At 37.1% G+C, this 23,901-nt stretch overlaps 10 protein-coding genes and 1 non-coding gene across 12 annotated transcripts; 5 read left to right on the forward strand and 6 right to left on the reverse strand.

Moving 5' to 3' along the window:
- Positions 1-3,610: 3,610 nt before the first annotated feature.
- LOC110229880 lies at positions 3,611-3,847 on the forward strand (the record flags this gene model as incomplete). Its single annotated transcript, XM_021030974.1, has 1 exon — positions 3,611-3,847. A coding segment is annotated over one exon (219 nt), but the record flags the coding sequence as incomplete, so codon positions are not given.
- A 26-nt stretch (positions 3,848-3,873) lies between these two features.
- On the forward strand, positions 3,874-7,024 carry LOC9321160. Its single transcript, XM_002882906.2, has 7 exons — positions 3,874-4,167; positions 4,365-4,480; positions 4,560-4,678; positions 4,782-4,944; positions 5,033-5,241; positions 5,326-5,644; positions 5,730-7,024. The coding sequence occupies exons 1-7, from the start codon at positions 4,012-4,014 to the stop codon at positions 6,829-6,831; spliced, it is 2,184 nt and encodes a 727-aa protein (XP_002882952.1). The 5' UTR covers positions 3,874-4,011; the 3' UTR covers positions 6,832-7,024.
- Positions 6,770-8,737, reverse strand: LOC9319019 (root phototropism protein 3). The gene is made up of 2 exons (XM_002885048.2): positions 7,670-8,737; positions 6,770-7,588 (listed from the first exon to the last, which is right to left on the reverse strand). Exons 1-2 carry the CDS (start codon positions 8,435-8,437, stop codon positions 7,004-7,006), a joined length of 1,353 nt encoding a protein of 450 aa, XP_002885094.1. The 5' UTR covers positions 8,438-8,737; the 3' UTR covers positions 6,770-7,003.
- Positions 8,738-11,021: 2,284 nt separating this feature from the next.
- Positions 11,022-11,212, forward strand: LOC110230233. Its single transcript, XM_021032403.1, is given in 2 exon segments — positions 11,022-11,100; positions 11,103-11,212. Coding segments are annotated over 2 exon segments (189 nt in total).
- A 50-nt stretch (positions 11,213-11,262) lies between these two features.
- On the reverse strand, positions 11,263-12,203 carry LOC9321161 (autophagy-related protein 8i). The gene is made up of 5 exons (XM_002885049.2): positions 12,079-12,203; positions 11,942-11,997; positions 11,780-11,832; positions 11,572-11,690; positions 11,263-11,490 (listed from the first exon to the last, which is right to left on the reverse strand). The coding sequence occupies exons 1-5, from the start codon at positions 12,107-12,109 to the stop codon at positions 11,402-11,404; spliced, it is 348 nt and encodes a 115-aa protein (XP_002885095.1). The 5' UTR covers positions 12,110-12,203; the 3' UTR covers positions 11,263-11,401.
- A 48-nt stretch (positions 12,204-12,251) lies between these two features.
- TRNAF-GAA lies at positions 12,252-12,324 on the forward strand. The gene has a single exon. It is a non-coding gene; the product is annotated as a tRNA-Phe (tRNA).
- A 289-nt stretch (positions 12,325-12,613) lies between these two features.
- Positions 12,614-15,085, reverse strand: LOC9321162 (pentatricopeptide repeat-containing protein At3g15590, mitochondrial). Its single transcript, XM_021032404.1, has 4 exons — positions 14,984-15,085; positions 14,751-14,809; positions 14,052-14,604; positions 12,614-13,959 (listed from the first exon to the last, which is right to left on the reverse strand). Exons 2-4 carry the CDS (start codon positions 14,777-14,779, stop codon positions 12,709-12,711), a joined length of 1,833 nt encoding a protein of 610 aa, XP_020888063.1. The 5' UTR covers positions 14,780-14,809; positions 14,984-15,085; the 3' UTR covers positions 12,614-12,708.
- A 922-nt stretch (positions 15,086-16,007) lies between these two features.
- LOC110229881 lies at positions 16,008-16,771 on the reverse strand. The gene is made up of 2 exons (XM_021030975.1): positions 16,727-16,771; positions 16,008-16,362 (listed from the first exon to the last, which is right to left on the reverse strand). The coding sequence occupies exons 1-2, from the start codon at positions 16,769-16,771 to the stop codon at positions 16,135-16,137; spliced, it is 273 nt and encodes a 90-aa protein (XP_020886634.1). The 3' UTR covers positions 16,008-16,134.
- Positions 16,205-20,016, forward strand: LOC9321163 (protein ANTI-SILENCING 1). 2 transcript variants are annotated; one of them, XM_021031988.1, is made up of 12 exons: positions 16,205-16,343; positions 17,017-17,401; positions 17,508-17,676; positions 17,779-17,961; positions 18,054-18,328; positions 18,520-18,546; positions 18,777-18,869; positions 19,023-19,101; positions 19,201-19,291; positions 19,384-19,486; positions 19,600-19,716; positions 19,812-20,016. In XM_021031988.1, the coding sequence occupies exons 2-12, from the start codon at positions 17,018-17,020 to the stop codon at positions 19,884-19,886; spliced, it is 1,596 nt and encodes a 531-aa protein (XP_020887647.1). In that variant the 5' UTR covers positions 16,205-16,343; position 17,017; the 3' UTR covers positions 19,887-20,016. The 2 variants fall into 2 exon arrangements, with proteins under 2 accessions (XP_020887647.1, XP_020887648.1); XM_021031989.1 differs by lacking the exon at positions 16,205-16,343 and having other exon boundaries at positions 16,353-17,401.
- A 110-nt stretch (positions 20,017-20,126) lies between these two features.
- Positions 20,127-21,230, reverse strand: LOC9319020 (probable histone H2A variant 3). The gene is made up of 2 exons (XM_002885051.2): positions 21,080-21,230; positions 20,127-20,640 (listed from the first exon to the last, which is right to left on the reverse strand). Exons 1-2 carry the CDS (start codon positions 21,185-21,187, stop codon positions 20,344-20,346), a joined length of 405 nt encoding a protein of 134 aa, XP_002885097.1. The 5' UTR covers positions 21,188-21,230; the 3' UTR covers positions 20,127-20,343.
- A 185-nt stretch (positions 21,231-21,415) lies between these two features.
- LOC9321164 (serine-threonine kinase receptor-associated protein) lies at positions 21,416-23,886 on the reverse strand. Its single transcript, XM_021031990.1, has 7 exons — positions 23,296-23,886; positions 23,011-23,146; positions 22,791-22,872; positions 22,462-22,637; positions 22,227-22,364; positions 22,001-22,140; positions 21,416-21,903 (listed from the first exon to the last, which is right to left on the reverse strand). Exons 1-7 carry the CDS (start codon positions 23,411-23,413, stop codon positions 21,668-21,670), a joined length of 1,026 nt encoding a protein of 341 aa, XP_020887649.1. The 5' UTR covers positions 23,414-23,886; the 3' UTR covers positions 21,416-21,667.
- Between the last annotated feature and the right edge of the window lie 15 nt (positions 23,887-23,901).

Consider the following 23,901-nt stretch of genomic DNA (forward strand, 5'->3'; position numbering starts at 1 on the left):
TTGTGTTATTCGGAAACATATGTAATATTATTTCATATTTTTAAAAATTATTCTTTGAATTTTTTTTTTTTTTTAACATCCAAAATTTGAATCTTTCATTGTTGATAAGTTATATATAACTGTGTTTTTTAAGAAAAAAAATGTGGGTATTATAAGCAAATCGATAAAGTCTACGTAAAACATTCGTTATTTTTTCTTCTATATTCAGTAAATGAAATCATAAATCGAAATAGATGTATATCATTAGTTCATTATCTGTTAAGTATACATGCTTAAAATAAAAACGAAATTATAGAAATTTTAAGCTTATTCACCCTTCTTTAAATATATATGCACTCTCTTGCTTTTGATATCAATTAATATCAATTATAGAAAACACCGACATGTTCGGTATGTCGACCTAGTTTTTGTTTTTCTATCTTGTCTTTCTGTAAAACAAAATACTAGGTTTTATCAAAATGAAGATATGTGATTATGAAACGAACCCATATGATTTGTTACAACTGTGACCTACCCATGTGCGTTGCAAACCAGAAACAGCAAAGATTCAGCCCATACCCTCTCACTTCTACCTTTTTTCTTGGCCCAAATTAACGATGATGGCATCGTTATCAACCACACTAAATAAGTCCATATTTCTGATTACATACTCTATACTTTGAAATGCCATCTAATCTACCTCCGTCTATTAATTGATTCCATGATCAAAAAGTGGTAATGTACGTATTAAGTTTGTCGTGATCAAAATCATGTTGAAAACTTCTTCTCTCTAGTTGTAATCAATCAGAAACATAAAGCTGAAATCTTTGTAGATCAGGTTTTATTGAGAGGCTCAAGAGTCAACAAGACAAACTAAAGGAAATATAACAAACAAGCATCAGGAGAAAATCAACAAGCATAGCTGCCTAATGTCTAGTGATGATCAAATGATACATATATATATATATATATATATATTTAATTTAGCTGCAAGGCATCATTAATATTTAAAGGGAACAGTAAGTCTTAAGAGCAGATAAATCTCTTTTCTTGGTATCTGTGTAAGTAAACTTAAAATAAGCCTCAAAATCAAAAGGTTTATAAAGACGAGGATGTACATCATCTACTACCTCCTCATGGGCATTTATGATCAGTCCTTCTTTGGGAAGCAAGAACAATCCAGCTGCGTGCCGATCTTTCTTTCCGGTTATGACCACACGGTGAAGCGGAGGAAACACCCCACCATTCAATAGTACCTTCAAAACCCATATTTGATGTTGATCATAATTAAGCCAAGTAATTAAAGAATATCTATAAGGATGAATCTTGAGACTCAAGAAATTTTGACTTTACATGAAGTGAAGCTCCGGCTATAACCATGAAGGTGTTGGAGATACAATCCAAGTCCCACATCAGAAGTTTGATGAGACAATCAATAATATATAAAGGGTTAGGGCCAATCCACTAATTGCCAATTGGTTTTTAGTTGGAAGCCCAAAATTAGCCCAAATTTAACATGGTATCAGAGCCCAAGGTTCAAATTCTGGTGGACCTAGAAAAGTGGATACGGACATACCTCAAACCCGAGTAATGGGGGCCCGAGAAAGGGGCTTATTATCGGTCCGAGTGAGGGATCGAGGAGGTGTGTTAAGATCCATGTGGTCCTTAGATTGAAGGGGAGATTGTTGGAGATACAATCCAAGTCCCACATCAGAAGTTTGATGGGACAATCAATAATATATAAAGGGTTAGGACCAATCCACTAATTGCCAATTGGTTTTTAGTTGGAAGTCCAGAATTAGCCCAAATTTAACAGAAGGAAGAGTCTTGAGTTGGCTTAGCTTTGGTCCACTCTTCACCATCTTTGGTTTTGATCTCCAAGCCATCGACTACATCATTCTGGCAAAGTATGGTAAGGAAATGTCAATCGATATGAGGGTCAAGACCTAGTTTCTCCTCTGTGTTGTCGTCAAGTCCTCTATATTTAATTTAAAGAAACGAAAGTGGTTTTTCGCCGATTTAAGATGCTCCTCGATGTATTTCTCGAGCCCGAAACTCTCCATGATCATTGTCCTCACCTTAACGTCTAGTTTTATTAACTGCTCCGCGAATGACTGAACATTCTTGCTGATATATAAAATTTTCACAAATCTTAGTATTTTCTAAACAACAATTTTATTTCTAGTATTTTTAAACTGTCACTAAGAAAAATCCAAAGGTGATGTTGCCTTGAGGCCAAAGCTTGTGAGTCAACTCATCGACAACTTGAGGATTATCTGCACCATCAAGCCCATGCTTTCCTATAAAGGTATAGTCGGAACCTGACCGGCGTATCCTTTGTAAAGTTTGTCTGACTTTGTACTTATTTTGGTCTCCAATGGTAAATGAAAAACCTCCTCAGAGGCCTCGAACACAGCCTTCCGTAGCTCCACTGAAGCTCCATCGAACAAGGCTTCGAAACATCCGTATTTTTCTAGGGTTTTTCGGACTCGGGCTCTCATCGAGTCCCATTCGAGGGTTTCCGGTTTGAGGTCTTGACTCGAGAAGTCGATGGCCGGAAGAAAAAGGGGAAATTGGGTTTTCGAACTTATCGTCATTCCTTTTCAAGATTTAAGAGTTTAGTTTGTGTTTGTGTTCTGTGAATATCTTGAAAACTCGTTTGTTATTATATAGGAGGAGAACGTCGAAGTGTACACATGAGTTTGGTCTTAAACAATACTCCTTTATTAAGCTATGTAAGCTTTATTATTAAAGTTTTAACTCTAATTTCTTAAATTTGTATTATAAAAAGACTCTAGGCGACAATGAGAAAATACAATGTGCATGTCAACTAGCTCATAACTAAGAGAAATTAAACTACTACTGGTTATTAGACAAAATTAAAACAGCAATTTACTTATGTAGATTTAGGTTGTTAAAAAGAAGAAAAGATTTATGATAAACCCTAAATTTGATGTTAAAATGCTATTTTTCTCCATCTTCACGACTTTTTTTTATTTTATTTTATCATGATTGTCAACTTGCATTATTTATTCCAACTTGGCGTTTAAATAACATTTCTTCGTCTTGTTTATTTCTTTAATATTCTTAAGTTTCAGTACTTTTCGTATCAGATTATACAAGCTATAATCAATCTTCCACATAATTTAGACAATAGTCAGGGACAAACTTCGAAATAACCACCACTAAGACGGTAACTTATATAATCGAAAAGAACCGTAGGTTAAGTATATCAATTAGAAGAAGAAAAAAGTATTTTTCAACAAGAAATACCAATGTTGAAATTTCTGCTTCTCATGTAACCAACGAAAAAAGTAATTTTGGAGTTCTGCAAATTAGTTTTTTTTTTCAAATTAACGAAGATATTAAGAGTTTAGAATGAAGCTCCAATTTCATTCATTCAAAACAAAAATTCCAAAACCTTACTTTACACACTTGACACTTTTTTTTTTTTTTTTTCCCCTGGTATGTTGATACTAGAAGAGCAAAAACATTGGGGAGATTTGGTTAGAAACTTTGTCGGTTTATTAGTTATCGATCTATAAGAAATTCACTAAAAAGTTAACCGGATTTCGTCAGTTACCACAAAAAATTTGTAATCACTACTAATCCTTTTGATTCACATTTTTAAAAATTCAAAAAAGGATCCGTAGGTAAGACTTACATATTAAAGTTTTTTTTTGTCACAAGAGAGATCATCAACTTTCTTCATAGAGCCACCAAACTTACTACTTCCATAAAGAGGTGGAGCGTGGGTCCGACGTGGCATATAGCCGTTACAGTCCCACACGGCCGTTTTAATGCTTACGTGGCACTCCTTTTTAAATTTTTCTTCTCCCATAGCTGTTAGTAATTATTATATTTTAAATTATTAAAAAGGCAATGAATGGTCATCGTTAAACTCAGAAAAATCCGACCGTTGTTTGAGTTTTATATTCCTCTTCTTGCCTGAAAACAGAACTCATAACTCCCAAAAGCTTCTTTTTTTTTTGCTTTCTCTTTTGTCAAAACACAAAATCTAGAGAGAAAGAAATGGACGATTATGGTATAACGGAAGAAGATCTGGTTATCGAGGAAGCACAGGGATATCCGCGAGCTTACGCGAAGATCTGTCGCGATTTTGAAGTTTTTCCGTACAGAAATGGTCCTCCTTTCACTTTCATGCCCTACATTCTTCAGCAGAACGAGGTAATTTTACATACAATTGCTTTATTTGGGGGTCATTGAGCACAAAATTAGGGTTTCTTTTTGGGAATTATTGGAAGCTCAGGGATTACTTTACTTCTTTCAGATCTTAATTCTATTGTCTAATTCTTCAATTCTATTGGATTAGTGTTTTTCCTCTGTAATGACAAAAAAGTTACTGTTTTGTGTTTGTCTTGAAGAGCTTGAGATGCAGAGAAGTAGATGCGATGTTTCCAGTAATTGATCCCAAAGCGAGACCAACAACAAAACCCAAGATTTTCCTCAGTCTCCTCTGGAAACAGCTTAATCATCTAGGGTAATAAGGGCTTAATCTCTCATCACACTTAATACACTAGAGTCAATTCAGATTCTTATGATTATGATTATGTTTGCAGCAATGCTGGATTTGATCCAGCTGTTATTCGGATTGATCCATATGGGAATGTTGTTTACTTCCACGCTGATTCAGCTTCTCCTCTTGCTTGGAGTTTTGACCATTGGTTCCCTTGCTCAAGTACAACACATCCTTCAATTATCTCTCTTTGGTTTCTATGTTTTGACTTTCTTGTTGTCTTATTGATTAAAGCTTTTTCTCTGCATCTAAATTGTTTTTGTAGGAGGTGGTCTAACAGTACCAAGCAACCTAAGGATAGTGCAATGGCAAGCACGCAAGAACAAGAAAGACAAGCTTGAGTTCTTAGTACCATGGTGGGATCTTCAAGTTGGTATTTCAGTGAATCAGTTCTTGTCGATTTTCGCTGCTTCAAGTTCTGATTTCAGGTATAAAGTAACAACCTTTGGATCTATACCAATACCACTATCTATTTCATTGATGTACAAACATCTTAATCAAATGTAAATTTTATAGGAGGAGAGCATTTTCATTCTTGTTCAAAGAAGGCGAAAACGAAGAACTTAACGGTATACAAATGGTTGAGTCACACCATTTTCCACAACATTTTGTTGAATCAAAGGAGAAGTTCGGGCTTGCTTCAGCTGCAGTTGTTGTTTCTAGAAGAGATCCTTATGACCCTTCATTAGTCTTGAGATCACTCGATTGCAATCGACAAACACCTGGTTAGTATTAGTATAGTAACTACTACTCTGCCTTTCAGCTGTTGTATCTATTGTTGTATTAAATCAACTTTATGTATGATGCAGCAAGGAAGATGAGATTCGGTGCAGCCAAAGAGAATGAGACTCCAGACTTAATGAAAAATCCGTATCAAGCCATTGTTGCTGCGAGGGACTCATTGAGACACCGAGAGGAAGCGCAGAATATGAGAGCCGAGATGAAAAAGTTAGATGATGAAACAAATGATTTGACAAGAAAGAACAGTGAAGATCGGCTTAGTATTCAGGAGCTAGAGAATGAGCTGGTTAAGCGAAGAAGAAGAGCTGAAAAGTGCAGGAGATTGGCAGAAGCTCAATGCTCGTATAGGAATACACTCGAGAAGATGATCCGTGATGCTATGCACCAGTAAGAGATATTCTATACACAACTGCATTTCGATATGTTCTAAATTTATAATGTTCTTTAATCTTGTTTGTTTGTGTGTTTGTAGGAGTGTTGTGTATAAAGAACAAGTGAGGTTAAACCAGGCTGCGAGTAGTGCGCTTATGGCAAGATTAGAGGCGCAAAAGGCGATTTGTGATGGTTCAGAGAAAGAACTTCACAAGAAGTTTAAAGAAAGAGAAGAACTGGAGAATCAAGTGAGGCCTGAATTGGAGAAAGCAAGGAAAAGATCAAGACTTTTGCTGAATGATGAAGATGACTTGTTGCTAGACGATAGAGACAGGAAGTTATCTCTGTATCTTCCAGGAACAAGTGAGGAAACGTCGTCACACAAAGAGTTAAGGGTACACTTTGAAGAAGAGCATAAAGCAGCAGCTTCTGAGGCTGAAATTAAGAAGCATTGTGAAATAGAGGAGGAAGAGGAACAAAAAACTCCAGAGGAAGCTGAGAAGTCTCTTGTTGCGTTGGAAGATAATAAACCGGTTGAAGAAAAGCTAGATGTAGAAGAAGGGAAGAGAGGCAGCAGAAGCTTCAGAGCATTCCATGTTTTTAAGGCACCAGAGAAGGAGGAAGATGAGGAAAGCAGGAGAGAGCGAGGGAAAGGAAATGTTGAGAAATGGCTTCATATTTTACTGGAGAACAATAACAAAAGCGATCCACACCATCTTGAAACCGAAAAAAGCAAGAAGATTGATGAGATGATAGAGAAACTGGACCACAAGTTCCCTTTTCTTGAAAAGGTTGATGAAGAAGAAGTGGACTTGCAGTTGCAGGCTAAGGAAGCAAACAACAACACAAGCAAGGTTAGTGAAGAAGAAGTGGACTTGCAGTTGCAGGCTAAGGAGGCAAACAACAACACAAGCAAAGTGGAAACAAGAGCTGAAAGTTCTCGTAGAAGCAGAATGAGTTTTGATTTAAAGAACACACCAGAGAAGAGTGGCAGAGACAAAGTTGTGAAGAGATCAGAGAGTGCTAGAACCTTCAGAAGGATTCCATCATCTCCATCACTTATCTTCGGAATGAAAAAGGGAATAGACTGCATCAGGAAGAAGCCAGTGGTTTCAAGAAACGACGATGAGAACGAGTATCTTGTTAAGAACAACTTCATCAAGTCTTCTCTTCAAACAATCAAACGAGCTGTCAAATTCTAGAGAGCACGATGAAAGCTTTCATCGATACACTCCCACATTCTCTACATATATGCATTTGTTTAGTGTTGTGATCAATATGGTTTATTCATTGTTTGTGTATAAAAAGACTTCCCCATTGTTGCTCCTCCATGTGTAATAACAGCTTGTTGTGTTGTTTTCATTAATTCAAGATTTAAGACATAGATTTTCTCCACCTTGAAGGTGTCGTTCTTCCTTTGACAAGCCTTGTCTTCATATTCCCAGGAGTCCGAGGCTCAAATCCTTCACCATCACCAGATTCTTCCTCACCTTTTTCAACGCTAACACTTCCTCGAATTGACGGTACTAACCCGAGCCTCTTCCACCGGAAAAACCCTTTACTTCCACCACTACTCTTCTTTTCCATAAGCCTCTCCACCTGCAAATGCATAGCACTACACTGGCTCTGCAGCCTCACCACATCTTCTCTAAGCCTTCTTATCTCTGCTTGCTGAACATTCATCTCACGTTTAGACAAGCACCGCGCTGCAGAACCTCCCTCCAAGTAATGTGAACCAGAAGGGTTTGTTGGACTCTTCGTCGTGCTGCTTATAGAGCTACCATTCCAGTCAATGTGACGACTTAGCTTTGTCTGCTCAGTGAACAAAACTCTAATGATTGCTCTCACCGGTAAACGATCATTCTGAGCCGCGTGAAGAGCTGCTTCCGGTGATAACTTTCTGCTATCAATAAGTCTGCAAAGTTCCTTCCTTTCTTGCTTCAACACCTGAGGATGTGCCTGCAATTGAATTCAAATCTTGAAATGAGTCCTAATCTTGAATCTTGAATCTCAATTTCAATCCAAGATATTTACCATTACCTTGAGATATGTATCAATGGCGCGGTACAAGCCGTCCTCTGTAGTACGAGCATGGCTAGGAAGAGCTGTGATTAAGGAAATAAACTCCGGTAAAGCCAAAGCACCGTCAACGGCGGCTTCAGCGAGATAAGAGTCAACAAGCTTGGCCACTTTAACAAGAGCCGCACTGGTTTTAACACCTTCACTATCCAATCCAGAAAACTTGTTCACGAGACGCGTCACAAGCTCAACGTCAAGCAAAGTACCAGACGTGTAGCTGAAGGAAGGTATCATAAGCTCCTTGAGAGAGGCTTGGTCAAGCTGCCACGAGACTCTGGTTTCAAGCTCCGTTAAGTAGTTCGTATTAGCTCCGACCATTTTCGCTGTCCTGAGGAGACGGAGGAGGAAATTGCAAGGAACAGAGTCTTTCTCCGGCGGGAGGATTCCGATTAGTGTTTCGACGAAAAATCGTTTCTTCATTACAGATGCAGTGACGCTCTCCGGCTGTGTGTCATTGAGGTGGTTCTTGGATTCCACGGAGGTTGAAATGATGGCGGAGACGTTGCCGGAGAGATCAGGGAGCCATTTTGAAGCATAATGAGCGATGATGGAACCGATAAGGTCTGGTCTGATTCCTTTGGATTTGATTCCGGTGATTGTTTTGACGAAATAGTTCATGTCTTGGATACAAGATTCGTCGAAGTAAGTGTAGTACTCCATATCTCCGACGAAGGTTTCTTGCTGATTGCCGTAGATGGTGACTGGTTCCGGCGAAGGTGTTTTCTTCATTTGTTTCGAGTTTTTTGTTCACAGTGAGCTCTCGATGTGTAGTGGAGTAGAAGATGGTTTTATATAGAAGAAAGCAAAGTGAAGTGATGGTCTTTTCTTTTACGTTTGGTTTTATGGTTTTTGCTCGAAAAGCTCATCGGAGAACATAATCATGACTTCCACAAAATTCCATTTTTTTTTTTGTTTTAAATAGTTTTGCAAGTTTTAGAAAATAACGAACGAATTTAATTAGATTTCATTTTCGGATACACACATTCACAATATTTATTAATACTACATCGTAGCTGCCTTAATAGTGACCGACAATCAAATCATAACATTTTTTCTGATTTTAGTTTGAATTTTATTATGGGTCTAAAATTATTTAGTTCATAGAATTGACTACATGAGAAAGTGTTTTATTCTATTTTCGGATTTATATCTATATAGGTTCCATGCAAAAACAAATTCTGTATTCAGTTTATGTATATTAATTAACTTTTTGATCACAAATTTTACCCGGGTCAATATTTAAAAAAAAAAATTTCATAAGCAAATAAAAAAAGAGTATATAAACTGCTGTTATTTTTTATTTTTTTAAAGTATATAAGACAAAAAGATATGCATTTAAGTTAAAATGGAAAAAAAAAAAGACCAAATATGTCATTTGGGATGCTTGAACCCGGGTTTAGATGTGTCAACAACTTGGAAAATACCAACTATGCTGTTGGAACTTTTGTTGCTTATATACACTAAAATATATTTGATTAGTTTACCCAGGTCAGGTGACCCACCTTTCTTGTAAGTGGGTCCGCCCCTGTATGACACCCATAAAATTAAAATTTTCAGCTTAAGTTTGTTAAAATAATTATTTGACACATGTCCAAGAATACTACTGACACCCCTCTCAAATATTATTGACCCCTCTCAAAAAAATTTGAAATAGAAATATATCATTAATTTTAGGAATTATCTATATTTTAACTGAGATTCAACATTATTGTTGTGCTTTTTAACAAACGGTTAGGCTTTAACTAAGTTTTTTTCTTATTGATTTTGTTGTTTAAAACTTAATTATGCAACCTAAAAAAAATTGTGATGATATTTTTTCATAATAAAATTAATATTTATAACAAAAAAATATTATGACCTCCATAACTAATTTTCCTGGCTCCGCCACTGATCACATATATACTCTTTTAATGCTAAGACATCGTTCGATTAAGAAAATAAAAAGTGAAGGTTACTAGAATCATATGAATATTTCTGTAGTATAGATTTTACTTTATATTATGAATTATAGCTGTATAATAATAGATGCAATAATGATCTTAATACGGTTTTGATCAGAGATGAGACGAGTGATCCTAATGTTAGAAGATTGAGAGGCTGTGGAGGAAAGTGCCGATAAGAGAAGGGATGAAGACAAATTCTCTTGATTTGCCTCGATATATATTAAAAACAATTATATAGATATTTTACCTATATATATGACAAAGGGAATGAAATTAATGCATAGACTCGTCATTGTCTTACTCTGAGATGCTAAATGGTATTTGTATTCTAGTGTTATCAATTAATTGCTATATAGGTTTTTACATTCTTAGTTTGATTTCGACTGTAATAAACTCCAACATTATGTAGTTAAGTTTGGTTTTGGTCGTCTAAAACAAGAATTACCTAAAAAGGATCATTTTGTTGACAAATTTTCAAACAGTAGCTGTTTTGTATAGAAAAATTTCCAACAATTATAAAACGCAAAGTACATTCACGAACGACTACAATTTTGACCGTGGAAAGAGACTATAACTAGATAAGCTTCTATGCATTTAGCTAAAAAAAACAATATTTCGAAGAAGACAAATAAATCATAGTCTCTCTGCTTCGATAATTTGTAATATCCTTCTCTCCATGTGGTTTTGTAGATGAACGACAATGAATGGTCCCGTTTTAGAATATCACAATGCCGCTTGTATTATCACAACCATACGTACATGCCAAAAATAAGATTCTCTCTTCCTTTTCTTTTTGTTCCCATTGAACATTCATTATCACATCACATCACGAGTGTGATATCATACCAACCGGTTTAGCCCATTAAAGGCCCATTTGCAGATATGGGTTTGACTGTTGTTCTTTGGGTTTCTGACATTCCTTTGCACAAACTGATATTCAATCATCCTTACATGTAAAGAAAAATACCTAGTGGTTCAAATGTTGGATTCAAGAAGTTTCGGAACAAAGCTTATACTACCTTTTTGGGCACACATTTGAAAACACTGTCCATGGCTTTGGAATTTGTCACCAAATTTCTCTGCCTTGAGACATTTTGTTGGATGCAAGCACCTTTTGATTCCACTGGCTTTTGATGGTAATGAAAGTATACCTTTGTTCAACAGAAGAGCTTCCATTTTCTTGAATGATATGAAAAACAGGAACGGCAAGGCATGTTTAAGGTGGTAGAAGATGATTATATATCAGGAGAAGATTGGAGTTATTGAATGCACAAGCAATTATGTAATTAGAAGCCAGGAAAGGTGTAAGAACAGAAAAACAGCCACACTAAAAAATACATAGACACTGGGACATATACTATCAGAATTGTATGCCAAGTCTTAATTCTTATGTTTGCAGCCCAGCCCCTGAACTAGAATCTAATAAAGATAACTCCAAAAGTAGCCAGAACTCTTACCGGTTGATTGCCACTTCGTGGTGCTTGCCGGAGAGGAAGCACAAAACTCTTCCCCTAGTAAAAGTAAAACAACCCATTGATCTTTTGAATTTTCAGGAAGATGAACAATGATGACAAAGAGAGCGTTTTGGGGAAATACTAGTAGGATTTGAGATTGTAGTAGAAACATTTGCACAGATGAACAAAGTCTAAGGATAAAACAAGCAGTCATATAAGCTTAACAAGAGTTTGTGTCTTTCAATGTAGTGAACAGCTTATGTTTCAAAGTATATGTACACTAACATCATTTTGGCTCAGCCAAAGGTTTTCTCACTGCTATAGCACATGTAAACAAACCCATCTTCGTCTTTGTAAGACTCATAGACAGAGTCCATCAGAGCAGCTGCAGAGAAAAGGAAAAACAAAACACATCAAACAAACTATGCCTACAAGTAAAACCCAATTGCAGCAAGAAAAAACTCACCAGTTTGAGGCAGAGTGTTGTTCACAAACACGAATAACGCTTTACCAGGAGATAAATGTAACCTAGCACTCAAGATATAGATGAATTGACCAACTGACATATCTCTTGGAACCAGAAACCTAAAACATTCCAAAACAAGTCATATCATCATCACACTTCCTATAAAACAAATCATCAAAAATACAGCTTAAGATGAGAAATTGTTTACTTCTTTTTCTCGATCGCAGGTAGATCTGTTTTGCAATACTTCTCTGCAATTACCTACAAATTATCCAACACATTGAGTTCAGAAAATTGAAAAGCAAAATCATCATCTTAGGGTACATCTGATAATTGAATATATCAGAGAAATCAATTTGAATTAACTTACAGGAATCCGAGTAGGGTACTTAGCGATTATCTCTCGCGATTCTGCGAGCCTTTCACCTGCAAATAAGAGATAAGGTTATTGATCAACCAACGATTAGTATTATATAAACGGTGATCGATCTTGAAATAGACACAAACCTAACGTGTATTGTTCCTTGAACGATTTCATCTTCTTCGACCACCGGGAGATTTCTTCGTCGTGTGTGTTTTTGTCTCCGTCTCTTGAAAGCAAAGCAAGCGGCGAAGTCAAAGCGAATGATAAGAAAATAGGAAAGAAAATAGACGTTAGCTATTAGTCTTATCGTTAACAAGCGGGGATAGCTCAGTTGGGAGAGCGTCAGACTGAAGATCTGAAGGTCGCGTGTTCGATCCACGCTCACCGCAATTTTGTATTTTTTATTCCCTTATCGCGCTGTTGGGTCCCACACGATTGGTTTGTAGATACCCGACCCGGTTCATGTCAGTTTCTGATCTACGTGTTTTATTTATTTACGGTTTTCACTAATTTCTCTCGGTTTTGTCCTCCAAATTATACTGGTCTAGTTTTTGGTTCAGTTCGGTAAGTGCCTCCACGACAGTCCACGTATCTCTTGTCCGGTTCAATTTAGTTCCAATTTCATTCATTTCTGTCACTTGAAAAAACCACAAGAACACAGACCTCAAAGTGAGAAACTTTGGAAGAAAAACGAATCCTCTATTTATTATTTCCTAGCTTGGAAGCAAACAGAACAAACAAAACAGCTCGCTCAATACATAGGATGATTATTGTCATTCGTCAAGTAAAACAGACACTGGACACTTTTTAAATGGATTAACCTGAGCCAGTTTCGCAGCAAGACTCTTGTTTGGGAACACATTATCTGCCTTCATCCTCTCAAACATCCCGTAAGCAGGAGTTTTGGCTTTGATATAAGCCAACAGAACGGTTTCATACTGCATAAGCTGAGCTGCATAGCTTGCCCTTTTCATTTTCATGAATACCTTCTCTGTGTTATGAACATCGCCTCTTTTTGCATATTCCTCGAGAATCGCCATGTAAGAAATGAACATAGGTCTCATCTTATTATCCTTTGTAGCTCTGTTCAATATCAACTCAGCTTTTCCAACTTCTCCCGCTTTGATGTATAGCTTCACAAGAGCGTGCCATGTCGACGGGCCAATCGTAACCCCTGCATTTCCCATTCTTTTAACCAGATCTTTGCCTTTTGCTAGCATCTTGTTCTCTGTGTATATCTCCATGAGGGCAAAATATGGCAGCATAGGGAAAATTTTGTATTTCTCCACAAGTCTCTCAAACACTGCCTCTGCTTCTTCCACTTCCTTCAGCTTTCCCCATGCTCTAATAGCAGAAATGCAATTATCATATCTCAGATTTTGATCAACAAACGTACTCAGTCTTCTCACATTGTCACTGTCTCCTATGTCTGCATAAAGTGGGAGTAATGACCGGCACACCCATGGAGTTTGTTGCAAACCTTTCCCTTCTATCTCCTTCATAAGGTCTTGTGCTCGTTCTTTAAGCCCCGCTCTTATGTAGTACTTAGCCAGAGTAGCCTGCAGTTCTGGATCTACTTCGATACCTTCTTCCTTCATTGTCTCCACGATCTTCTCCATTCCAGTTATGTCCCCGGCTAAACCTTTACTATTGATTAAAAACTGATACGTACCACGACTCGGCTTGATGTTTTCTCTCTCCATTAGCAACAAAACATCACTTATCTTCTTTCTATCATGCATACTGTAGAGGAGAAGCAGCTGGTTGCAAGCAAACACGCTTGTTGGAAATTTTAGTTCTTTCATTTTATTAAAAAGATCTTCAGCTTTATTTACATGATGCTTAAGTACACAATTTGCCAGCAGGGTTCTGTATACCACTTCTCCCCTGAAAGATTCTGGAATATCCTTCAAAAAGTTTTCAGCTTTTTGTAAACTATGTACCTTGGCCACCAAATCCAGTTGAGAAGCATAATTTGCCTCTGTGAACTCAAACTGCGTATTAGCTCCCAACCACTCCCACAACTGAAAAGCCAAAGCAAAGACATACACATTAAGAGGGTGATAGAGACAAAACAATAAACGATGTGGCAAAGTAGAAATGAGAACATATTTACCTGTAAACACATAGCATAGTATTTACGTTTACGCAGATGGAATATAGCAAGAGAAACCTCAGCTTGACTCAAATCTTTTCCTTCTTTGACCCATTTTTCAAGAACATGTTTCACTGATTTATAGGCAACAATGGATTCATATAGCTCAGATTGAGCTCTTTTCTTTGTTGGTTTCCCACCTTTTGAGTGTTCCATTTCAATTTCAAGACCATCATTGTCACTAGCAACCTCAGACTCGAACAAAGAATCATCATCAACAACTCCCTCTGATACATCCCCAGAAACAGGAAACGCCTCCTCTGATTCAGACAACTCCTCTTCCCTTACTACCTCATCTCCTTTGTCTTTAGCATCAGCTATAGAAGAAAGCTTATGGATACCAAAGAACCGTGAAAACACATCTCTTGTGGAATAAAGTCTGATTAAACCTTGAGATTTATTATAAATCAGTCCAGATGATTTAAAGACCCTTTCTTTGTCACCACCACTTGATGATACTTCTAATTTACTGACCGCACCAAACGAGGAAGATGCAAAGTTATATCTTCGACTCCTAAATGACACAATCAAGTAAAAAAAAAAAACTTTCAATCCACATAAATCATAAAAGGAACAAAAACCCATTAGAGAAGATCTAATTTGCTTGCTGCTAAACCACACACAAGAGCTCTAAGAAATGAAAATAAAAAACTTTTTTACCTTCGGAGAATCCTCGAAAGCGAATACATTACTTCCTTCAATCAATTGAGGTTAGGATCCTGAGAAGCAACACAACACTAATAAGAATCGAAATTGATTGTATCAAAAACCATTTTATTACAAGCCTTAAGAATCTAAAACCCATTTCTCGTAAAGTAAACACTAAAGACAAAGAAATATAAAATCTGAAATCGAATCAAAAACTCAGAAATGGAGACGTATGAGAGACTTACGATTTTCGAGTGATTGTTTCGCCGGAGAGAAGTGATCCCTAACTACTAGACGACAAGAAAACTTTATCAGGGTTTAATGCCTCTGCTAGGGTTTATACGTGCCAACGAAATAGTACTCTTTTTCCCAAACGTGTGAGGTGGTTAAAGGGTATATTTGTCAATTGCTAAATAAAGAGATGTTTGGTGCCAATCTCAAACGTCCAAAATGTTTGAAATCATATAACTACGGCTTACCATCCAAATAACACAATAAATGATATGTGTAAGTTTTTCCAACAGCGATCATGCTTATACCAAATTATTTCTATGAAAAATGTATTTGACATTATTTGAAGGATTTTATAAAAATAAATAAATTTCTAGTTTTGCTTTAAAAAACATAAATAAACAAATGAATTATAATTGTTTTTATCTCGATTTTAAAAGCTAAAATTATGGGGAACCCAAAAATGAATATCTGAAATGACAGCTGCCTAATTTTTACAGCTACGGTAATATAGGGTAATGGGTTTAGTCAGTGTTCTAAAAAGCGGTCTAGGCGGTCGCCTAGGCCCCGACTAGGCGCTAGGCTCTCATGCGACGCCTAGATAACCGCCTTGACCGCCTAAAATTATATAGATCTTGTTTAATATATTTTTTCAATTTCAATTAGAGTTTTATTTATATATATAGTTATAAATATTCATATATTGTTTAATATAAATATAAATAAATATTTTATCTAATTTTTATATATAATTTCATAATTTTTAGTTTTATATAGATATTTTATATAACTTTTATATATAATATTATATTGATAATGTTTTATGTTATAAACGTCTAAACCGCCTAAAAAATCGTCTAGGCCCTGATTAGGCGTTCTAGGCGCTAGGCACTGGGTCACCGCCCGCTTAGCGCCTAGCGCTTTCTTGAACACTGGGTTTAGTTAATGTAACGTGTAAGATTAAAAAGGTAAAAAGGAGATTAATTAAAAAAAATGGCTTAAGAAAACTGTCAGTGTTTTTTTTTTAAAATCTGGATAAAACAAAGACGTGCGTCAAAAAAAGAGAGTAGTCAAGGTTAGTTTAAAACTTACTAATTACAGTGATTAATTCATAATTAAGCTAACTCCAGAGATTTCCATGAAGCAGCATCCATCGTCAGCATTTTCAAGTCACACTTTTTCTTATTTTTGCAAAATCCTTCAAAAACCCTTTTCGGGTCTGTTTTCTTCTCTCAAAACCCTCGATCGTCGCTGTGAAACAGCTCCGGTGACCTAAAATCCTCCTACGAGACGATTTCTCCTTGTCGTTTTCACTTTTCACGTCGTTTGTTCTGCATTGTACGGATTCTCTTCCGATCGACGATTTAGCTTCCGGTATAGCTTCTCCTCTCTTCTATGGTCTTTTAACCGTTGTTGCTTTTTGATTTTAAGAAACTGTGAGCTGCTTTTGTTGTATCGGAAGCAACGTCCGTGCAGTTTTGCGTTTTTGTCGCTAAACGTTGAGTGTTTTCCGGTCTATTTGTTGGATTTTCTGATCGACGTTGCTAAAAGCCACCTTGTTTTATACAGATTATCTCTGGTATTTCGAAATCACTGTTGTATCTGTTGCTTTTGTGTGGAGCTTATGAACAGTAAGCGATTTTCATGTATTTGAGACTCGGAAATTATAGGTGGCTTGGTTTTTTGGTTGAAGATTTGTACACAGTAACTGTATTTAGTACTTGCTTCATAAAATGGCTTGGTTATTCAGTAATCACTTCAATTCCTAGCAAGTTTATGCTTGAGAATGGTAGAAACTGCATAGGTTAGTAAGATGAGAATGTTGCCTTGTGTTGTTTTGTGGGGTTATTTTTGACAGTGCTTTACTGAACCTTATACTATCCTAGTTAGGCATTACTTTAATCATGTGCTTGCAAAGTTTCTTTTTGAAGTTGAGAACGCCTTAGGTCTAAAACTCAAAAGGATGATGAACTTATCCATGATCTTACACTCTCTGGTGTTACTTTGGTTGCATCTTATTATGTTTATCTTCTGCTTTCTTCTACAGTATGGGAATATCACAGCAGGATAACTTCTCTATGTTGCAATCGAATAGTGCCGGTGGAGTAGAGAAACCTGATTTTAAGTGGGGTGCTAAGAGAGGGGTGGGTCGGAAAGATAATAAAGTCCGGTTCTATGAATCATTTACCTATGACGGCATCGAGTACTGGCTTTTTGACTGTGCTTACTTTTACATACATGGTCAATGTGAGACTTCAATTGGGAAGCTTGTCAGCATGTACGAGACATCAGCAGGTGAGAAGAAAGTCAAGGTCATTTGGTTTTTTCGACCTATCGACATCCATCGCTTCTTGGGAGACTATGAGCCACAATGGGATGAGTTGTTTCTGGCTTGTGGTGATGAAAAAGGGGTTTCCAATATCAATGATGTCGTAAGTTTGCTGCCTTTTCATCTCCTTCTTACTTAATCGGAATAGTAATTTAGATTGATGATATGTTTACTATAGATGTAAGGGTTTCCTGTGTTGTTTGGTCCAGGAGACCATCATGGGGAAATGCAATGTTGTATGCACATCTGAGGACCGAAGAAATCCACGACCAGGAAGCAATGAGTTGAGGAGAGCTAACTATGTCTTCTCCCGCACCTTCGATACAATACTGAGAATTATATCAGAAGACTTTGCAGATGCTATAGCTGGAATTGGAGGTTTGGATTAGAACAAAATGACTATACTTTATTGTTCAACCCCTAACACTCTTCGAGAATGGATCTAGCTAATTTTACGTTCTACTGGCTCTAATAATGCAGTGGATAAACTCTTCAACATGAGAAGAGATAAACAGCCTGTAAAACGTGTAAACTCAAGCGCAGCTGCCAGTACTAGGGCTTCTCCAGTTAAACATTTTCGTCCAGATTTGGGATCAACAAAGTTAGGAAAAAATGATAACAGAGATGGAAAGCTGATGAGTAGAACAAGCTCGTTAAAGAAAGGTTGATCCTTTTTCCTATCTTTTCTGGCCTCTTATCTCATATATACTTGTGAAATAGACAAACCAGATTGACATTTACTTTTATTTTGCAAGTCTCTTTTCTGGAGGACCGTGCTGGTCATGTACATGTGAAGAAAAACCCTCCTATCAATACTGATACCACGTCAAGAGGTCCGATACTCAAAACCAGAGCATTTGGGGAGTTATATGCTTCAGGTTCATCAGTCGATGCTAAGCCTTCTAAAAAGAGGAAGCTTATACTCAACACACCAGAAACAGATGATTCAGATGATCCAGGCCCTCAATCAGGAGAGAAGAAAATCATGAAAAATCCTCCTCTTATAGAAAAAGCTCCTAGTCAGAACATCGTACGTACTTTCTCTATCCTTCTTCTTTCGGTGGATTAGCTGAGAGAATGTTAACAATTTACACCACAAAAGTAGTGTACTATTTCTTTGCTTGAGCATAGCAAAAAGATTATTCACACTGTTGATTAGATAGTATTAAGTATTAACTTATGACATTTCCAAATTATTTTCTCCTTTTGTCTGCCTTACAGGAGAAAAAAAGCTGGTACAAGAAATTGGTAAGTTCTTTGACGCTTCTAAGAAGAATTAGAAAACTTTTCATTCCAATAGCCAATGTTTTTCATTATTGGCTTTCACCACACGAAATCAGACCAAGGGAATATTACTGTTCACAATAACTATGAAATAGTTAAGATAAAGTTAGTTAAACGATTTGTCCAGGTTCAGAAAAAAGTTATTCTAAAACCACTCGTTTCTTCATTTAATATTGCTATATTCCTTTTTCCAGCCTTTTGAGGACGAACTAAAACCGGCTATAGAAAAAGGTAGGGTGCTCTTAATTGAGAACCTTGAACCATCATACACATCGCTGGAGGTAGAGGTATGTGTTAGTGATTCTGCAATATTCTCTGAATCTTATTTGATGTTGTCAATGCAATGCCATCTACATATGTTGATCAAAGACAATTAGCAATCATTCTATAAAGCTTGTAAAATATAACACTCCTCGCCGTTTCCTTTTTGTTCTGTTCAGGATCTATGTAGGCAAGCTTTCAAAGAAGCAGTTGATGCTAAGATGATCCCTTCAAGTCTTGTGTCTAGCCCACATAGTGGTATATGTGTATTTTTACACCTACCTTTGTCTATTTGGTAGCTCATAATGGTAAAAAATTCTGTCAATGCAACAAATTAAACTACATTTACCCAATCAGGCAGGGCTCTTGTGATTTTTGGAACCACAAAGGCAGCTGATTCTGCCATGTCGCAGTTAACTGAAAAGTGCCTGATGTTACCTGGCCAGAGGTTACTTACTACTCTCTGATATTCTATTTCTCACATGTATGTAAATTCCATCAAACCCTTCTTTCCTTTTCTCTAATATGATCCATTTGCAGACCTCTATTGGGTAGCAAAAAGGTCCCACTCGAAATTGGAAGATGTAGAAGCTTTACTGGCCATTTTAGCATGGTGGATAGATCAATGATGACAACTCAGAAGGTAAGTTGTTGCATTAGTCATGTCAAAGATTTTTCTTGTTTCAACTCTCTCAAAATTCCCGAATACAAAACATTGTCTCACACAATATTGTTCTTCTAAACCTGTTCCAAAAGAGAAAGGCCGTTTCAACATCACACTGCACGCAGCCCAACCACATTGTAGAACCTATGGCCTATGAGTGGTTCGCTCAACAGGCAAAGTCAGAATCGATGTGGAAGAAGTTATTCGAGGTCTGCTTTTTCTTTCTACTCTTTTCAGAGTAGACTATGAACACATGTTTTGCTGTCCCTCCCGGTCTTTTACCTTCTTTCTTCATCCATTGTAGATACAAGCCAAGGAGATTGACATCATGAGGCACAAAAATCATCAAGGAACCAAAGGAAAGGGACAATGTGCATAAAACAACTTCTCTTAACAAACACAGAAGACCACTCGTCGGTTTTGGTTTAGGTTTCAGGAATCTAGCTGATGTAAAACCCCTTTTGTCTTTAGGTGGCAACTAGGCAATGACCTTATACACTAACTCGCAGTAGGCTGATGCTAATTTTTGGTAGGGTACATAGAAAAATTAGTTGACAGGTCTTGATGTCATAGAAATTAAGGTTATGCATCTTGCAAAGATTTAGTTATCAGTCAAATCTCCTCTTAAATTGGTTTTCTTTGCATCCGTTTTACATGAACAAACCCCAAAAAGTTAATCAGAAGGAGAAACAAAGCCACACCACACATGTGGAAGTGTAACCTTAAAAAACAAACAACCCTAAGAGTTTCTCTACTAGTGGATCTTAAACATACACACGACTGTTACAAAAGGAGATCCGAGAATACAGAGAGATAGTAGTACAGAGAAAAAGGCTTTATTCTTTGCCAGATTTGTTGATGAGAGACTTGTGAATGTGAGGAATGACTCCACCACCAGCAATAGTTCCTTTGATGAGAGTATCGAGCTCCTCGTCACCACGAATAGCGAGCTGCAAGTGCCTTGGCGTGATACGCTTCACTTTCAGATCCTTGCTCGCATTACCAGCCAGCTCCAAGACTTCTGCAGTCAGATACTCCAATATAGCAGCTGTGTAAACCGCTGCAGTTGCTCCAACACGTCCATGAGCAGTTGACCTACCTTTCAACAGTCTATGGATTCTTCCCACTGGAAACTGCAAACAAAAGAGAAAAAACTCACACACCAATTCCAATATCTATAAACTCATCAACGCAGCAAGAAGATTCGACAATAAAACATTTGTTTCTCAAGCTAGGATTTGGAGTCAACCATTTTAAAGACCACTTTGCAGGTTTTAAGGACCAAAACCCATCATAGCTTTTTAAAGCTATGAAGACCTTAAGATTTCTCATCAATATTCTTAAATATGAATACTACTTCATTACCCAACGGTCTACACAATGTAATTATCACCAAAATCTATAGAAAAAAAAATTGCAGAAATTAAAACAGAGGACTAAATAAATCTTCTGTTACAGATACACACATATCGATTCTATCTAAGCTCAGAAATTAAGAACCTCGCAGATCTGTCACTTACACAACTCACACATCTGAAGACAAGTAAGTAGAGAACACAAGGAGAGACTGACCTGAAGACCAGCACGAGAAGAGCGAGTGGTTGGTTTCTTCTTGTCCTTGTCCTTGTCTTTGCTGCTGGGTTTCCCCATTATCAGTCCTTTCGCTCCTTTTCCAGACATTTTCCCGCCAAAAAAAAAGTCTTACACTCGGAGAGAGGGGAGAGAAGGGAGAGAGAGAGGGAAAGAAGAGGGAGATCCGTAGCAGATAAAAAAACAAGTACTACTAGGAGTCTAGGAGGACGCAGAGATCTTTTCAAGGAGATTTTTGTGGGACTTAGATTGACTCTTTTACCCCTATGGTCTACGCTAATTTTCATTTGTCATTTCACTTGTCATGGTCACATCGAAAACCCAAAATCCCCTGTCGAATTACTGAATATTACAAATTGACCCTACTATATAGTTTTTAAGCAGTAAATAGACCCCATAACTTCGTAAATGATCAGCCACATCCACAAGCTTGACTCAGAAGAAGAAAGACAAAAGACAGTGTGTTCCTTAAAAGACTTTGTTTTAAATTTCCGTATATTCAGTCTGGAAGTAAAAACACAGTAAGAAGACAAGAGAAGCAGCCATTTTTGTTGTTGTTCTTTTCTTGGTTTAAGCATCAGATGGTTTCTCTGCGGTTTTCCCTTCCTTGTTAATGTGAAAGCCTTCAATCTTACGAGTGACCTCATCCACACTCTGCTTCGGCTTTGATTCGTTGTTCTCTTCAGGATTCACCGGACCAGTTTGCCAGATTCTGATGGTACCATCTTCAGATCCTGAAGCATAAGACTCACCTGTTGGTGCAAATCTCACACAGTGAACTGGACCATGATGTCCCTTGTTGCATCCTAAAATTTAGAGAAAAAGAAACCCATCAAAACCAAAGACTTTGTGTGACTTATCTAGAACAGCTTAGTCAAGTGGTTTTAGTTTTTAGTCACTCACCAATCTCCTCTCCGGTGTGGAAATCAAAGAGTCGAACCCACATATCTTCTCCACCAGCAACGAATTTGTTGCCAGATTTAGGCTCAAGCGACGCAGATTCGATATTGCAGGGCATGTCGTAACTCTTCACTAGTCCAAAACTGCAAGTTACCAAGACAAAGATAAAACACTTTCAGGAGAATGCAAAGGATTAAAAAAAAAAACGAAAAAAGGAATGAGAGCTTACTGATTTGCATCCCAAAATTTAACAGTTGATCCGTCGGCAGTTGTGATATAACGTCCATCTTGACTCACTTCAGCACTGGTGACAGGAGACTTGGTTTCTAGAGTTTGCACAATTTTGCCACTCCTCATATCCCATAACCTGTTCAAGACGATGAGACAAGAAACGTTTCATTGAGTATCTCGATCGGTCTAATTTTCAGAGAGAGTTTTTTTTTGATGAGATATTTACTTCATACCTCACACCGCCAATATCGGTGCAAGAACTTAATATCGTTTGATCACCGTGAAGCCAAGCTAGTGTTCTGATAGAACCAGGAGATTTATCAATTTCTGTAGGAGGTGCATCCAAGCGATTCAAGTTGAAAACACGAAGAATTTTCTCAAATCCTCCTGTGATCAGAGATTTCGTATCCTGATGAGAGAACCAAGTTAGACACATACATGCCTGATTCTTACATAATACCGTTTCTTTGAGCAGAATAAATGAACAATGAAGGGAAACATATAGCAAGACCAGTACAAGATAGTCCAATCTACCTTAATCGACGAAAGAACTTCACTATACCTGAGAGAAGGCGCATGCTCGAACAATATGCTTGTGCTCAAAAGAATGCAAGACATCCCCGGTCAAAGCATCCCAAAGTTTCCTAAAGAGATTATGTAAGCCAATTATAGATGTCACCAACTAATGAAATCATGAATGAGAATAGGCAGGACATCAATCAACCGATTCGAGCCAAAATCAACAATAACAGTTGCTTTCTTTCATATTCTCCATCACTTACGCTGAAAAATCAGCAGATGCGGAAGCTGCACGTAAAGCATTGTTATCGAGACAAGAACTCCACACAGCACCTTTATGCCCTTCAAATGTACCAATCCAATCTCCAGTTTCCCCATTTCTCAACATTGGATGAGAATCTAATGATCAAGAAGAAGCCATGAAGAGAGTTTCCAGCAAAACAAGTTTCATATAATAAACAAAGCCAATCAACAACAATGGTGAAGAGAACAAATTCCTCAATTATTGGATCTTACAATAATAACAAATCTAGAAGATTATTTTTTACCTTTGCTTGCGCTGATGAGGAAGAAACCATCAGGTGTGATTGGACTGTAGAACAAATCCACAACAGGTCTTGAATGGCCATGGCACACTAGCGGAGTCGCTACTTTCTTCTTCTCCATCTCTTTTTACTAATTTTAACGACAACATACACTGAAGAAGAAGAAGAAGAAGAACCCTAATTTGATCGATCCTAAGAAGAAATCGCAGCTTCTAATTAAACGATTCAGTGGTAAAATTGGCGCTAAAATTCCAAAGAACGACAGCTGATCAAATCCGACAAAACAAAAATTCCTGTCTATTTCGATTTTATATTAGTCTAAATTTGGAGAAAAATTTTCTCGAATCTAAAACTTGGATCGATCTATAATTTTGATAGGAAGATTATTGCAGCTCCAGTGGAAATGCTGCTTCCCGAAAATTCAAAAGAAAAAAAAAATAAAGGAAAATTACAAAAGAAACAAAAATTGGCAAATCGAAGAAGAAAGTAACTGTAAGAAGAAGAAGAAGGAAGCTTTTGCTATATAATTAACCAGCAAGGGCTCTAGAGGTCTGAGAGATTTCTATTTCTGGAAGCTATTTCTTTGTCTTCTTCAATTTCATTCCGATA

The sequence above is a fragment of the Arabidopsis lyrata genome (genome assembly GCF_000004255.2).
Source record: "Arabidopsis lyrata subsp. lyrata unplaced genomic scaffold ARALYscaffold_3, whole genome shotgun sequence".
NCBI classification, from domain to species: domain Eukaryota; kingdom Viridiplantae; phylum Streptophyta; class Magnoliopsida; order Brassicales; family Brassicaceae; genus Arabidopsis; species Arabidopsis lyrata.